The sequence below is a fragment of the Euprymna scolopes genome, chromosome 20, assembly GCF_053919585.1.
Source record: "Euprymna scolopes isolate OS-2025 chromosome 20, ASM5391958v1, whole genome shotgun sequence".
Lineage (NCBI taxonomy): Eukaryota > Metazoa > Mollusca > Cephalopoda > Sepiida > Sepiolidae > Euprymna > Euprymna scolopes.
Window position 1 is genome coordinate 51989783 of NC_136501.1, and position 13775 is coordinate 52003557.

The 13775-nt window shown below is 37.9% G+C and overlaps 1 protein-coding gene across 1 annotated transcript in view; it reads left to right on the forward strand.

Annotated features, from left to right (window-relative positions):
• The window catches only part of LOC145241429 (galanin receptor 2a-like), a 921585-nt gene extending 912615 nt beyond the window's left edge, over window positions 1-8970 (forward strand). Inside the window, exon 5 of the mRNA XM_080104379.1 lies at window positions 2779-8970. Coding sequence (XP_079960505.1) covers window positions 2779-3532 — 754 coding nt within the window. The 3' untranslated portion in view covers window positions 3533-8970. The remainder of the gene's footprint in view (window positions 1-2778) is intronic.
• The last annotated feature ends 4805 nt before the right edge of the window (window positions 8971-13775 follow it).

Sequence of the window (13775 nt, forward strand, 5' to 3'; positions counted from 1 at the left end):
ACTTTTAGGCTTGTCAATCAATGGGTGAGAAGATTTCTTGTAATTATTAAAGGAAAGAAGTTTAGTCTTGGCAGTATTGAACGTTACCAACCAGTTACGGCCCCATTCCACTGCAGACTGGAGGTCTTCCGCCAGAGTTTTTGCAATTTCCTTAGATATGAGTTCATTCGTTTTATCCTCGTGTCTGTTATAGAGCGTGGTGTCAACAGCAAATATCCCCATCTCAGAGAAGATTCTATCAGTAGTCTCATTTGCACACTGTTCCGCAGGAAGAGAAAAGCTTTACTCCATGGAGCATCACTGATATGATCTCTGATGGCTTCCCAGTCAACCTTCTTATAGTACCTTGTAGTTTGAGTAATGGCTCTTCAGGTCGAGAGTTTAGGGTGATTTCTACCATTATCACAACGTGATCAGCATTCCCGAGTGGGCTATGGGCATTTGTTGTACAATCGTCGAGAACTGTGGTGAGAAATATATCTTGAAGTGATGCTTGTTGGTCCTGGCGATCTGGGAGACGGGTTGGTAACAGAACGATATGTGATAGGGAAAGAAATACGAGGGTTGTGCAATAAGTGAAGCCCCTGGTCCACTTCCCATAGCAGTAGAGCAACGAAACTTGGCACAGTTATTAGTCTTTCTCTACATAGGAACCACTCAGAGTTATGCATTTCTCCCATCGTTTGCTGCAGCTCTGGAGACCGTTTTTGTAGCACACCCCAGATTGGTCCTCCAACCACGACGTGACTTCAGAAATCAACGCTGCATCATCTGGGAAACGCTTTCTTTTCAAAAACAACTTCATGGCTGAGAAGAGGTGAAAGTCAGAGGGTGCAAGGTCAAGAGAGTAGGGAGGATGAGGGCTGATTTTATAACCACACGCTCGTACTTCTGCTCTGGCGACATGCGAGTTGTGGACCGGAGCGTTGTCCTACAGGAGGAGGGTATCTTTGCTGACCTTGCCCCGCCTCTTGATTTTGATAGCTTCCCTTAATTTCCTCAAAAGTGAAGCATAATAGGCTCCTGTGATTGTGGTACCCTTTGCCAGGAAATCTGTCATCACTACTCCGTCCTTGTTCTAGAAGACTGTGAGCATGACCTTGCCAACGGAGGGCTGCACCCTTGCCTTCTTTGGAGGTGGTGAGTCCAAGTGCTTCCACTACATTGACTGGGCTTTGGTCTCTGGATCATAGTGATGGACCCAGGTTTCATCCTGTGTAATCATTTTTTGAAAAACTTTGACTCATCTTCTTGGCACATTGAAAAATATATATTGAAGTGATGCTTGTTGGTCCTGTCGATCTGGGAGATGGATTGGTAACAGAAATTAGTTTTGTTTGAGATTACGCCTGGTTTGATCCTAATTTTTGATTGAACTGTTATTTTATTTATGTGATAGGAATGAAATATAGAGAACCTATGTGTTCTAATTATTAAGGTGGACATTGAAGTCACCAAATACATGTACTTATTCACTAGTGTCTAAAGAGAGTGTTGCATCTATGCTATTAGAGACTTAGTTGATTAGAGAACAGTCCTGAGTCAAGGGAGAGCGATATATAGAGAATATAAGTAGCCAACGCTATGTTGCAGGTCAAGTCCATGAAGGTCTGGTCGTCAGATTTTAGTTTTGATTTGAATGAAATATAGAGAACCTGTCGGGTTCTAATTACTAAGGTGGACATTGAAGTCACCAAATACATGTACTTATTCACTAGTGTCTAAAGAGAGTGTTGCATCTATGCTATTAGAGACTTAGTTGATTAGAGAACAGTCCTAAGTCAAGGGAGAGCGATATAGAAAATATAAGTAGCCAACGCTATGTTGCAGGTCAAGTCTGAAGTACATGAAGGTCTGGTCGTCAGATTTTAGTTTTGATTCTCTAGTCCAGGAATTGGCGTTTCGAATACAGGCTTCAAGTCCATGCATATGTCCGTCTTAGTCCTTACAGACAGCAAAATGGGAGATAACCAGGCATGCTTAATTTGTTAGAGTGGGATGGGGGAGTGTAGGTAAGTCTCTTTTCCCGCTAAGATATCTGGGGAGTTTGCTAGGTGAAATATTTCAACAGCAGATAAATTAGTTATAAGCCAGCGGATATTCGTGAAGGGAGGGGGCAAATTAGTTTTGTTTGAGATTACGCCTGGTTTGATCCTAATGTTTGATTGCACTGTTATTTTATTTTTTTTAATAGTTTCAGTTTAGGGTGAGAGGTGCTGGACAATATGGATGTGTCGAACAGCAAAAATATAATACAAGTAGACCATCAATAGACTCTTCATCTACAAGATGGTGGCCTCGGGAAAGCTCATCGGGTTCTGCTGTTTCTCTCTTTCTTTCTTTCTTTCTTTCTCTCTCTCTCTCTCTCTCTCTTTTCTCTCTTTTTCTTGCATTAAGGTTAAATTCTGATATTATTACATTTGAATTATTTGGACTAGTGTTCTGATCTTGGATTCTATACTCACAACGTTTCTGTTGATATCACCTCCAACTTTATCTAGTGTCTCTAGTCGAATTTGTATGGAATGTCAAATGGAACCCTCGATTTTGTTCACGGTGGTAAATTCTTTTCGTTTTCTCATCCATAACCGATTAAAAGTCTTTAGGGGTAAATAATAGTTTTCTTAGTATCGCCCCTACTGATGTTTTAACCTTCAACCTCCAGAGAACTGTCAGTTAGAACTACTGTGTATTTAGCACTTTAAATTATCTATCCTCGTCTAAAAAATCCGAAACACTTGATATAATGATAATAATCTACCTCTTTTTTGTTTTCAGGTTCGTCCATTACGTCCAATTTACCGCCATGTTCGCCAGCATCTTCACATTAGCCGCCATGGCAGTTGAGCGTTACTCGGCCATCCGCTTCCCACTATGGACCAAGTTTGTGCGCAACCCCAAGACAGCGACCGTCATAAGCCTGTGCATTTGGTTCGTCTCCCTTTGCTTGGGCATTCCAGCTCCCATCATCTACACAGTGTTCGAGTACAAAGGTGTCTATTACTGCGCTGACTCGTTCGGCGAACACCACCATTTGCGTCCGACATTCTTTCTTGTCCTCTTTTTCATCGGCTACGCCATACCGTTGAGTACCATCTTTGTCCTTAGCACGCTGACCGTGTACAGACTCTGGAAGGCTAAGGGACCCAATGGCCTGAACGTGGGCGTTTCAGTCCGGAGTAAGAAGCGTGCCACTAAGATTGTCATCTGTTTGGTGCTCGTCTTTACCTGCATGTGGTTTCCGTATCACCTCAATTGGATCTGGGTGAACTACTTCGGCTCCAGTTTCACCTATTCGTACTTCTTTTATTACTTCCAGGTGTTCGCCTATTTGCTCGCCTTCACGAACTCTGCTCTCAACCCGCTCGTCTACGCCTTTTGTTCAGAGAACTTTCGGAAGCGATTGTGCCGTTGCACTCATCCGGGCATCGAAAGCCGTTCGGTTACGTTCAACTCTCGTCTGGGTGAATCAAGCGAAAGAGGCCTACCACAGTTTCCAGAGGAGATGCTCATGCATAGAATAACAGCTTAAACCTAACCACAAAGAAAAAAAGAGACGAATTAATGGCGAATGGGTAACCTTGAATCCGAGGCATATAATGAATGGCCATTGTTCATCCATGAGACGCACTTATTTATTAATATGTAAAATTATATATTTATTGATCGGAAAACAACACATAATTTGACCCTGTCCATCCTCAACAATAATTATACCCTTACAACATTATATTTGCAAAATCATTATTGTGTCGTGACCCATATAACATATAATTCCGCTTCATACGCCTTGTATATTATCTCAATCTAATAATATCCCAATAAATATTTATATATGAAAAAAATGTTATTGTTACCGATGGTCCAAATAACGTAAAAGTGTTCTTTATATTTCCTGTATATCTGATAAGTCTGCCAATATCCTAACAAGGATTTATTCGTGTAAATCCAACATTTACAATGGCGGACATTCCAAATAAAAGTATATAATGTTACTCTGTCTTCAATAGCCTGAAAAAGAATTTATTGTATCGAATCAGATTTTTATAATGAGAAACCGCCTAAATAACGTATAAGTGTACTTTGTCATATTTGAACAATGATCCGAACCCTACCAGAAACTTATTTTAAAAAATCAGACTTTATAATGTCTGGCGGTCTAAATCGGACATGTCAAGCTATGAATCCTCGATGCCCCCGCTTAGTCTCGAAAGACAAAGTATACCCCTTGTAGGGACAGCTGCGCGTATACTTATGAGGCAAGGGTTGCGCAGTCACCAACTATACCTCTCCTGAATCGGCACTGTAGAAGTCCAGGACGACTGGAACCAATGCCATGATAAACGGATAGCACATACAACACCTAGAAGTCCCAAATGATCACCCATTTTGTGCTGACGAGGTTCAACGTTGCTTACCTTCTATGATCTAATGAGAACCAGTGTATCAACGTGATTATGCTGTATATACTCAGAATCCAACAATGGTCAAAGGTGTCAAGTTGTGCTGTCGTAAAGAACCGCACGCATACAATAATAATTGAAGTTGTTTAATAAAAATTATTGCAGAATATTTTTCTTTTAATTTAAAAACATGCTATACTTTCTGTACAGTTCCGAGTTTTATGAGAGATAACAAGTGGTGATCAATCAACTTAGTTCTCTGAAAAATATTGAAAGGCTTGTTGTATATTTCTCTTGAACATCAAAATGTAATTGTCTGTAATTTCTTTGATTATAATGATAATGATCACTTGAAACAACTAGGTGTCCGTAGCTTTATAAATTTTCGATCAATAGATTCAGTGTGCAAAAGAAAAAACTCTAAAGAAATAGAAGATAAGAAATCCTCGCTTATTTTCTGAAACCCTTCTCCTCATTTTTTTTTTAAATTGCTCTCTGAACGAGCCGCAAATATGTTGCAATAAGCCGTATGCGACTCGTAGGCTGCATGTTTGATATGCCTGGTCTTAATAGCGTATAATTGTTCGCTAGCTTCAGTAAATAGAGAACCCTGTTTTGCTAAGACCCCGAGAGGATATATGTGTGTACGGAAATCGCTCCAGACAAGGCATGAAGCCAATTGGTGTAAGCAGCTAAAAATTAGTACTTCAAGGTCATAAACTTGCCAAAGAGTTAGATAGAATAGATTCTGACACAGAAAATAGCAATTCTTCCTTCTTTGTCAGAAACATCGCTTCTTGAATGTGAGGACTAAAGAATAAAATATGGGAAACAAAAGTTGTTCGGCTGCCAAAAGTTATTCCAGAATCATCTTTCTACTCTCCTTGATTTATTTAATAGAATCAGACTTATAATTGTTACGTTCTCACTTAACAAACCGTTATACACACACGTCGTCGTCGGGGACCCAAGCTGCTCATTGTTTGTGGGTAGAATTACTCGGACGCCGATGTTTAGTGGTCTAGGAGGTATATTAATCAGAAAAGGATATGCGCAGAGAAAACCAGAGAGACAGTCTACCTGCGTATGCACTTAAAAGAGACACAGACAGTTATGCAGATTTATAGAGTTATGGACTCGTTACATTTATTTATATTATGTGTTTCTGCCCCTTCCTGTCGGAGATGGCGTCCCTTAAGACGTCGCCAGAAAGAGAAAGAATGTTCTCACTCAGTGTCACGTGATTCCGCTGACTTCAAAACTTCTCTAACACAATGATAGATGATCAAAATATAGTATAATGGTCATTTGTTTTCATTAAATAGTGAATCCAGACTAATAATACCCCGAAAATAGTTCATTTCTACAAATCAGAGTTTTATAATGACGGGCGATTTAGATAACCTACGCTGATTATCTGTCCTCCTCATCACTAAGCTACGGCTAATAATAATTTTAATTAAATTTCGCTTCCTTTATTTTGTGTGTTTGGCCTGATATTCCATTAATGATGTTTCTGACTCAGGGGAATAATTGATGTTTCCTGGTTTGAAATCAATCCATATAACAGTTTTTGACATTAGTAGTAGTAATTTTTCAGATCTTTACATCAAGTGACGTCAAGTGATTTACGTGGAGATTATCATAAAAAAATATTGAACAATACTTTTATGCAAAACATTGACTCGACTACTAACGCTCATTTCTTCTTCACTGTTAATAATCTGATAATATTAAACTAGCAATGATAGTGGGGCACAACCATAGAATATAAAAGCATGTATCAATAAATAAAAACATCGTTAGAAGCCATAACATTGTTAGATAGAAAATAGAAGACAAACGACTGCGTTTAGAAAATAAATCAGCATAAGCAGGAACAAGAAAACAAGTACAACGTGTGGTAAAGACTAAGATATGACATAATGAGTACGCATGTGCGTCATTGTCATTGTTGGTTAACATTATTAGACATGACTCGTGTTCAGGACAATAAGATAAACGTACAAGACTGTATTACGATGGCAATCCGTAACTAAAACGTACAAATCCAAAACCTGACCCAAGGACGCATCGTTTTCTTGCTGGAAAAGCATCTGAAAAAAAAACATGCTATTAACCAATTAGCAACCAGCTGTTAGCGGACGCCAAAGTTTTTGGATACTTTTCTTTAAAAGAAAACTTGTTTTCTTTCATAGTTGTTTTCATGATTTCGTCTTAAAAAAACGTGAAAAAAATACTTTTGGAACATTTGTTAAAAAAAAAGGAATTTATTTCTCTTGAAAAATATAAAAATATTTCGTTCATGCAATTAAACTAATGTTAAATATTATCCTCTCGTGTTAAAGTTTTACTTTTAGCGTTTGCAATTTATCCCATGTTCGCGTCGGCTCTTTCCGGCAATATTTCCGGTTGATTGTCGACGCGATGTGAGGCCAGACTCTAGATCGATGTCTGCGTTCAGTCTCATGAGACAATGGATATCCTCTGTAAGGATAGCTGCGCGTGTAATTGCGAGGCAAGGGCTGTGCAAGCCCAAACCACACTTCTCCTGAATCGGCACTGCTTGAGTCCAATGATAAGAAGTGCTAGACGGCTGGAAATATTACCAAGGTAACTGAAAAGCACATACAGCATCTGGAATTCCCAAATGGCCAACCGTCTTAGTACTGACCAGTATCCACGTTACTATACGTCGGTGATCTAACCGGTGTGTCAACGTGAATTATGCCGATTTTAGATCAGCACCAACTAAATTGTCTGGTGTTCAGACATGAAGAGAATCGTTTAGAACACTGAAACAATAACTGTACTCTATTGTTAATGCTTCTTCAATATTATTACGTTTTTGCTGGGGCTCGTGTGAAATAAAGAACTTAAATAATTATCAATTACTTGTTGATGTTGTCCGGGATTGGATAATGTATTAATATTAACTAAATTTTCGAAAACGAAATTTAGCCTATGGAGAGAGTCGAAATCGAACACGAGACATCAAGTTATTTAGCTTGACTCGCTAGGATATGAGTTATACACAGCTAATTGATTATATCATACAACTAAGCCTTAGTTATTGTAATCTACTGCCGATGAGTGTTGTAGTTTTTAAACAAGTAGAACTTCTACTTAGAGTTCACAAAGATCGTGCCTCAGGTCTGCAAGAATTTTCTTTGTATCAATTTCCTTTTTTGCAGACTATTATCCCCATCTTCGTAATTGTTTTAGTTCACCGCGTTTCGACCAACCATTCCTCTGGCCTTCTTCAGGTGGTAAACCGCGTAATTACTGCCTTCCATCGTTATTGTTGTTTTACGACGTGGGCCAGTGGATAGAGACGTTGACTCTCTACTCTTCCAGGTAAGTATTATTTGAAGATAGGGTTTTCAATTCTACCCAAACAGGTAATAGGATTAGTTCGCTAAAACGTAGTGAGACGCCAACAATTATTGAAGGCAGTGAGTAATGGATATACAGTTACAAGACTAAGCCGAAATGTGGTGAAACAACAACACTTACGAAGAAAAGGGTAACAGTCAGCAAAAAAAAAAAAAACGCTAATCTCAAAATATACGAAAAAATTTTTTTTAAATAATACAGAATTTTCTTGTTGGTCACAGCTATTCTTTCACATGTACGATTGCAATATTTTACCAGACAATGCTAAGAAAGCAATCAATAATTCCGAGTGGAAAACAATTTTGTTAAACAGAAATTAACTAGATATGTATACTTTATTGTTAAGAATAGGCACCAATTTGGCCAATAGCAGATTACAATGTAGAAGAGAGGCGAGAGCGATGTAGCTTGGTAAGTCCAATTTTTGCTGGTTAATGCGTATCTGCAAATTTAAGGAGGTTCGCTGCTGGCTATGTAGGTCGAGGCTCTTTAAATTTGCAGACACGCATTAACCACCATAATCCAGCATAAATTAGACTAGACAAGCCACGTCGTTCTAGTCTCTCTTTCACTTTGGAATCTGCCATTAACCAACACCTAATCGAAAATCCAGCTTGTGCTAATGCATATAAAATGTACTGCTGTAAGAATGGCTGAAAAAATAACGGCATTATTTCAGCACGGTACTAAAATGCATATGTACTGTAAATTTTCTTGGTGAAAACTTTTCTGTACTTTCACCTAACAATTTACGGTTTTAATAATAAAAAAGCATTCATATTTTCTTATATAACCACAACTTCTGTTTACAAAAACACATGTACTCTCAATTTTGCTTAAAGAAGTTTTCTTGATAAAAAAAACTTTACGTAAACCTAACAATTTACAGTAAAAAAAAAATAATCGGCTGACGTACACAAATCGGACCCCCATTGCTAAGTAGGCACCGGCTACAATGTTGAATGCACCGTTTTTTAAATTGACGTGAACACTAGAATATTTCAATCAAAAGTCAAATATGAACAGGTAAAACTATAGAAGAATAAAAGGCCAATTAAATGAGGTATAGTTTGTTTAAACAGTTACATTAAATTTTACTTAAATTTGCAGTTTTGGAAAAAAATTGTCGCCTATATATATATATATATATATATATATATATATATATATATATAGAGAGAGAGAGAGAGAGAGAGAGAGAGAGAGAGAGAGCAAGTATATATATATATATATATATGCATATGTATATATTTTGTGTTTGTATGTACGTATATATATACAAATAGTTCTTTATAAATTATTAAAACTAACAATTAATCAATTTTATTATATTCAAAACATAAAATCGAAATGCATGATATGAAATACAAATACTGAACATTTCAATAAGTACACGTCACGTTTACAAGTATAAAAAACAACAAAATAAATATGGCTTCTTGTAAGGTTTTAATTTGGATCAAAGTTCGGAAACCCTCATTTCATAAATTAACAAATAATGATATTTTTTTAAATATTTTTTATTCGTGGATTACTTTATTTATAGTTTACTAATTAAATTTGTTTTTATTATTATTAAATGTGTTATTTGTATTTAATGTGTACTATATTTATTATGTTTATTGTTTTGTTTGTTAAGCAACGTTGAACCTGGTCAGTAGTAAATTAAGTGACCATTTGGAACTTCCAGGTGATGTGTGTGCTCTTTGTTTATCTCGGTATTGTTTCCAGTCGTCCTGGACTTCTCCTTGCCACTAGACTCAAACAGTGATTTAGGAGAAGTGTGGTTAGGGATTGCGCAACCCTTGCCTCACAATTACACCCGCAGCTACCCCTAAATGGGACATCCTTTGTCTTTCGAGATTGAACGGAGGGATCGTTTGTTTGTAAATAAAATTGATTATTTGTGAACCAATTCCAATTTTGTTTCTCTTTTGTAAATCCATAACATTCTTACGTGATACCAGATGTAATGTGTTTGTACTGTAAAATTTAAATACAAATTGTTTTAAGGTTTATCAATCAGCTTAGCTCTACACTACTTTAAGCGTCTTGAGTGGCTTGAACGATTGTTACTGGCTTAAACCACTTCTAGATGAACAGTCGTACTACTTATCACTATATTTCATTATGTATTACTACATTATTAATACATATGCGTATATATTATTCATGATTAATATTGTGTTACATTTATATTGTGTTACATTTATACTATGTCTGCTTAGTCGGTGATCGTCGCCCAGCATATGCGCTGGTTCTTTGATCCTTCCTACTCTCCACTGTTCTTCTTAGTCTATAATTTCAATTCGTCCCACACGGGTAGATGGTTTCCCTTTTCTCTCTATATGTGATCAACCGACTTGACCATTGTTCCATAGTTTTGGAAGTGACTCATTAATCTTGGAATGGCCCTTTTAAAGAAGGCTTCTTAACACTTGGACTGATGAATGAATGTACCTTTTCTTTGCACTCGAACTTGCTCGTCTTTTAGTAATGTTTGACGCAGTATGTCTTTTTTTTTTTACACAGTGATCACCACGTATCAAGGCCCGGAAGCCACTCAGGGATAAGGGTCATTGCAAGTACATTACGTTAGTGTGGAGATTTGATGAAGTGCTTACTTAAGGGGGCGGTTCATTAGGAATTTGTTAACGTTGGACTTGAAGACATCCAAGTTGTAGTCCGGTGGGAAGCAGGCAGACGGAACAGAGTTCCACAGGCGTGCACTTCTAAGAAAGAAGCTTTGTTCATGGAATCCGCGTTTTGATTTAGGCACAGATATAGAGTGGGGGAAATTTTTCACAGTGGATTCAGTTAGACGGGTGTTTTTCGTGAAAGATTGGCGAGGGGGGGGACCAGAGATTGGAGTTCAGACGAGCACCTGCCATGGAAATAACGATAAAACAAGGATAGGCTCGCAACGTCTCTTCTGTGGGAGAGAGGTTGCAGCGTAGAGAAAAGAGCGTCCCCCACTAGGCCACGAAGTCTATTTTGTACTCTGTCAAGGCAGGATAGGCTGTTTTTAGCAGCTCCTGCCCAGATATGGCAACAGTATCCCATCCTTGGACGTACCTGGCTTTTATATAGATGGAGAATTGCATTAGTAGTGAGATATCTTCTGGGGCGGTAGAAGGATCCCACCATCTTTCCAGCGACCTTGGCAACAGACTTGATGTACGTGTTCTTTAGAGCTCTCAGTGCGATCTCGTTATGTTCACAAACATGCTTCCACTATTTTGATGCCACAATCACTGACTGCTGACAATCTCAAGATATTTCTCTTTCCAACAAGTGGTCGTGTTCAATCAAACTTTAGCATTTTTTAATTGTTAAATGTTACGAGGATTTCGTCCGAAATATCGTATGGATTCCAGAGGATTCCAGATTCCGACGGATTCCAAATGGTTTCCGTCCGAAATATCGTACACATTTCTGAGTTCGCCGAAACACGCCTGAAAAAGCGCGAGGATATATCGACGGAAATGTAGTGAGAATAACGCCCAAAACTTAGGATAGTAGTAATCAAAGGGGTTAGATTGTTCTCGTTCTTTCAGTCTAAACTACTTTTTAATTATTTGTTAAATTAATTTAATTTTGTTAATGGAACCTTCAACTCAACAACATTCAAAACTAATAATTAATTAACACTTATATCGTTGTAAAACGAATCCTTGCAGAGATAAGATAAGTGCAAATTAATAATCAATTTCAAAGCACTTTCCATTGAAGTACTAGTAAAAAATCACAGGGATACAACATTTCGACGATGATTCTATTGACTTTAATTGACAGAGCAGAACTTCAGGATTTATTCGATTAAATACTTTTTGAACCCTGTATAATAAGAAGAGACTAGTTGTTGATGCCCAAGCGTAGATATGGCAACAATGCTCGAAACATCGGCGAATGGTGGCTTTGCAGAGCTATAATATACTGGCAACAGTGAGAAGTTTCTAGCGCGATAGAGGGAGCCCACTTTCTTTGCAGCAGCTTACGCAATGTCTTCTATGTTTACTTTGTAATTCATGTTTCTCGTAAATTTTATGCTGAGGAGTTTGAATGAGGAACATTAATGTAAGCTGTGATTAACTATGTTATTAGCTATGGTGGTTTAAAAGTGTTGTTTCTTTTTGTAAATGTTAAATTTTGCGAGGTTTCCGTCCAAAATATCGTACAGATTCAAGAGTTCGACCTAAATATTTTTAAGTTCTACAAGCCGCGCTTGAAGAAAGTCCGAAAATACAGAGTAAGTTACAGGAAACGGATGGTTTTCGCTTCTAAATATTTCATAATGGCATAATTTAGTAAATGTTTGTATGTACATTAAAAAATTCTTGTTGAAATATTCGCAGAGTTTTGTTTTCTTTAAAAACATTCGTTTCCCGTGACTCTTTCTGTACATGTACGGAAACGTAGTGAAAATAACGTCCAGGGTGTAGTCCAGTAGTCGAGGTAATCCATATAATCCAGACAACAATAATTTACAGCTATTATGATCGCAATCTCGTCCAGCTGAAACCACTGTCAATAATTTTTCCCACTCTTTATCTGTGCCTAAATATAAAAAGTAGATTCTAGGAACAAAGACTCTTTCTTAGAAGTGCACACCTGTGGAACTCTCTTCCGTTTGCATGTTTCCCACCTGACTACAACTTGAAAGTTTTCAAGTCCAACATAAACAGATTCCTGATAAACCGCCCCCTTAAGTAAGACACTTCATCAAACCTCCAATACTAACGATTACTACAATATTATCCCATTGATTACTGTGCACGCAATAACCCTTATCCCCGAGTGGGTTCCGGGCCTTGATAAGTGGTGACTACGATGTAAAAAAGAAATGAATGGAAATAGGCACAAACTTTAATAAAGACTTTTCATGTCTATCTGTGTAAGTATACTTTGATAATTATCTTTCAGTTTGAAGAAATATGGTATAATAAAATTATGGGGTGTTCGTTCGCACCTGACCTCCATAGAATGGAAATATGTCACAAAGTTTAACAAGGTTTTTTTTAATATAGACCCACAGAATATTGTGATAAGTGTTTCAGTGTGAACAGGTATGGTATAATAAATTATGGGGTCTATCTATTTTCATCATATTTTGCTTCGGTTTTGATACCTCCAAATTCAACCCAAATTTACAACCCTTCCTTTTTATAACCTTTCATACTTTCATAAATCAGAGTCCGGGCGGCAAAAGGTCTAGCTACGCCACTGTATCTGACCTACGCCTACATTCCATGTTTAAACAGGATGCGTCCTCCATAGTATCAGGCCTGACCGAATAGTTAATTGTAGGCATAGACCCATTCATACCATCCAAAAATTTCCAACAAAAACTTAACAGCCAGCCATGGTTCTCCTCTGTAAAAGATGATATAAAAAATGCAAGAGAGCTATATGCTCAGTCCGTTAAATCCAAAGTTGCTGGGCAGCGGCTTGGTTCCCACCTGTTTTGGTAAATAGCAAACAGGATCCTGAACAGAAGCGTGCGTTCTATTACAACCATCATCAATGGACCTGAGGTCATCTCGTCAGCATCAGACAAGGCCAAACTATTTGCCAAGAACTTTGCAGCTAATTCTACCCTACACGACGAAGGCCATCAACTCCCTGTATTTCCTCCTATAACAGACAACACGCTATGCAACATACAAATATCTGTGCGTCAGGTCGTTAAGCTAATCAAGAAACTTGATTCCAGTAAAGCAACTGGCCCTGACGGCATTCCAATTATAGTGCTGAAAAAGATTCAACCAGAACTTGTCCCCATACTTACAAAACTGTTTAAGCGTTGCCTTAAAGAGAAGTTCTTCCCAACACCCTGGAAAACCTCATCGATATGCCCCGTATTTAAGAATTCAGGTGATAAGTCGTCCCCCTCTCAGTACAGACCAATAAGGCTCCTGTGTGTCATGAGTAAGTTGCTGAAATCCATATTAAATAAAGAAGTAGTCAACTACCTCA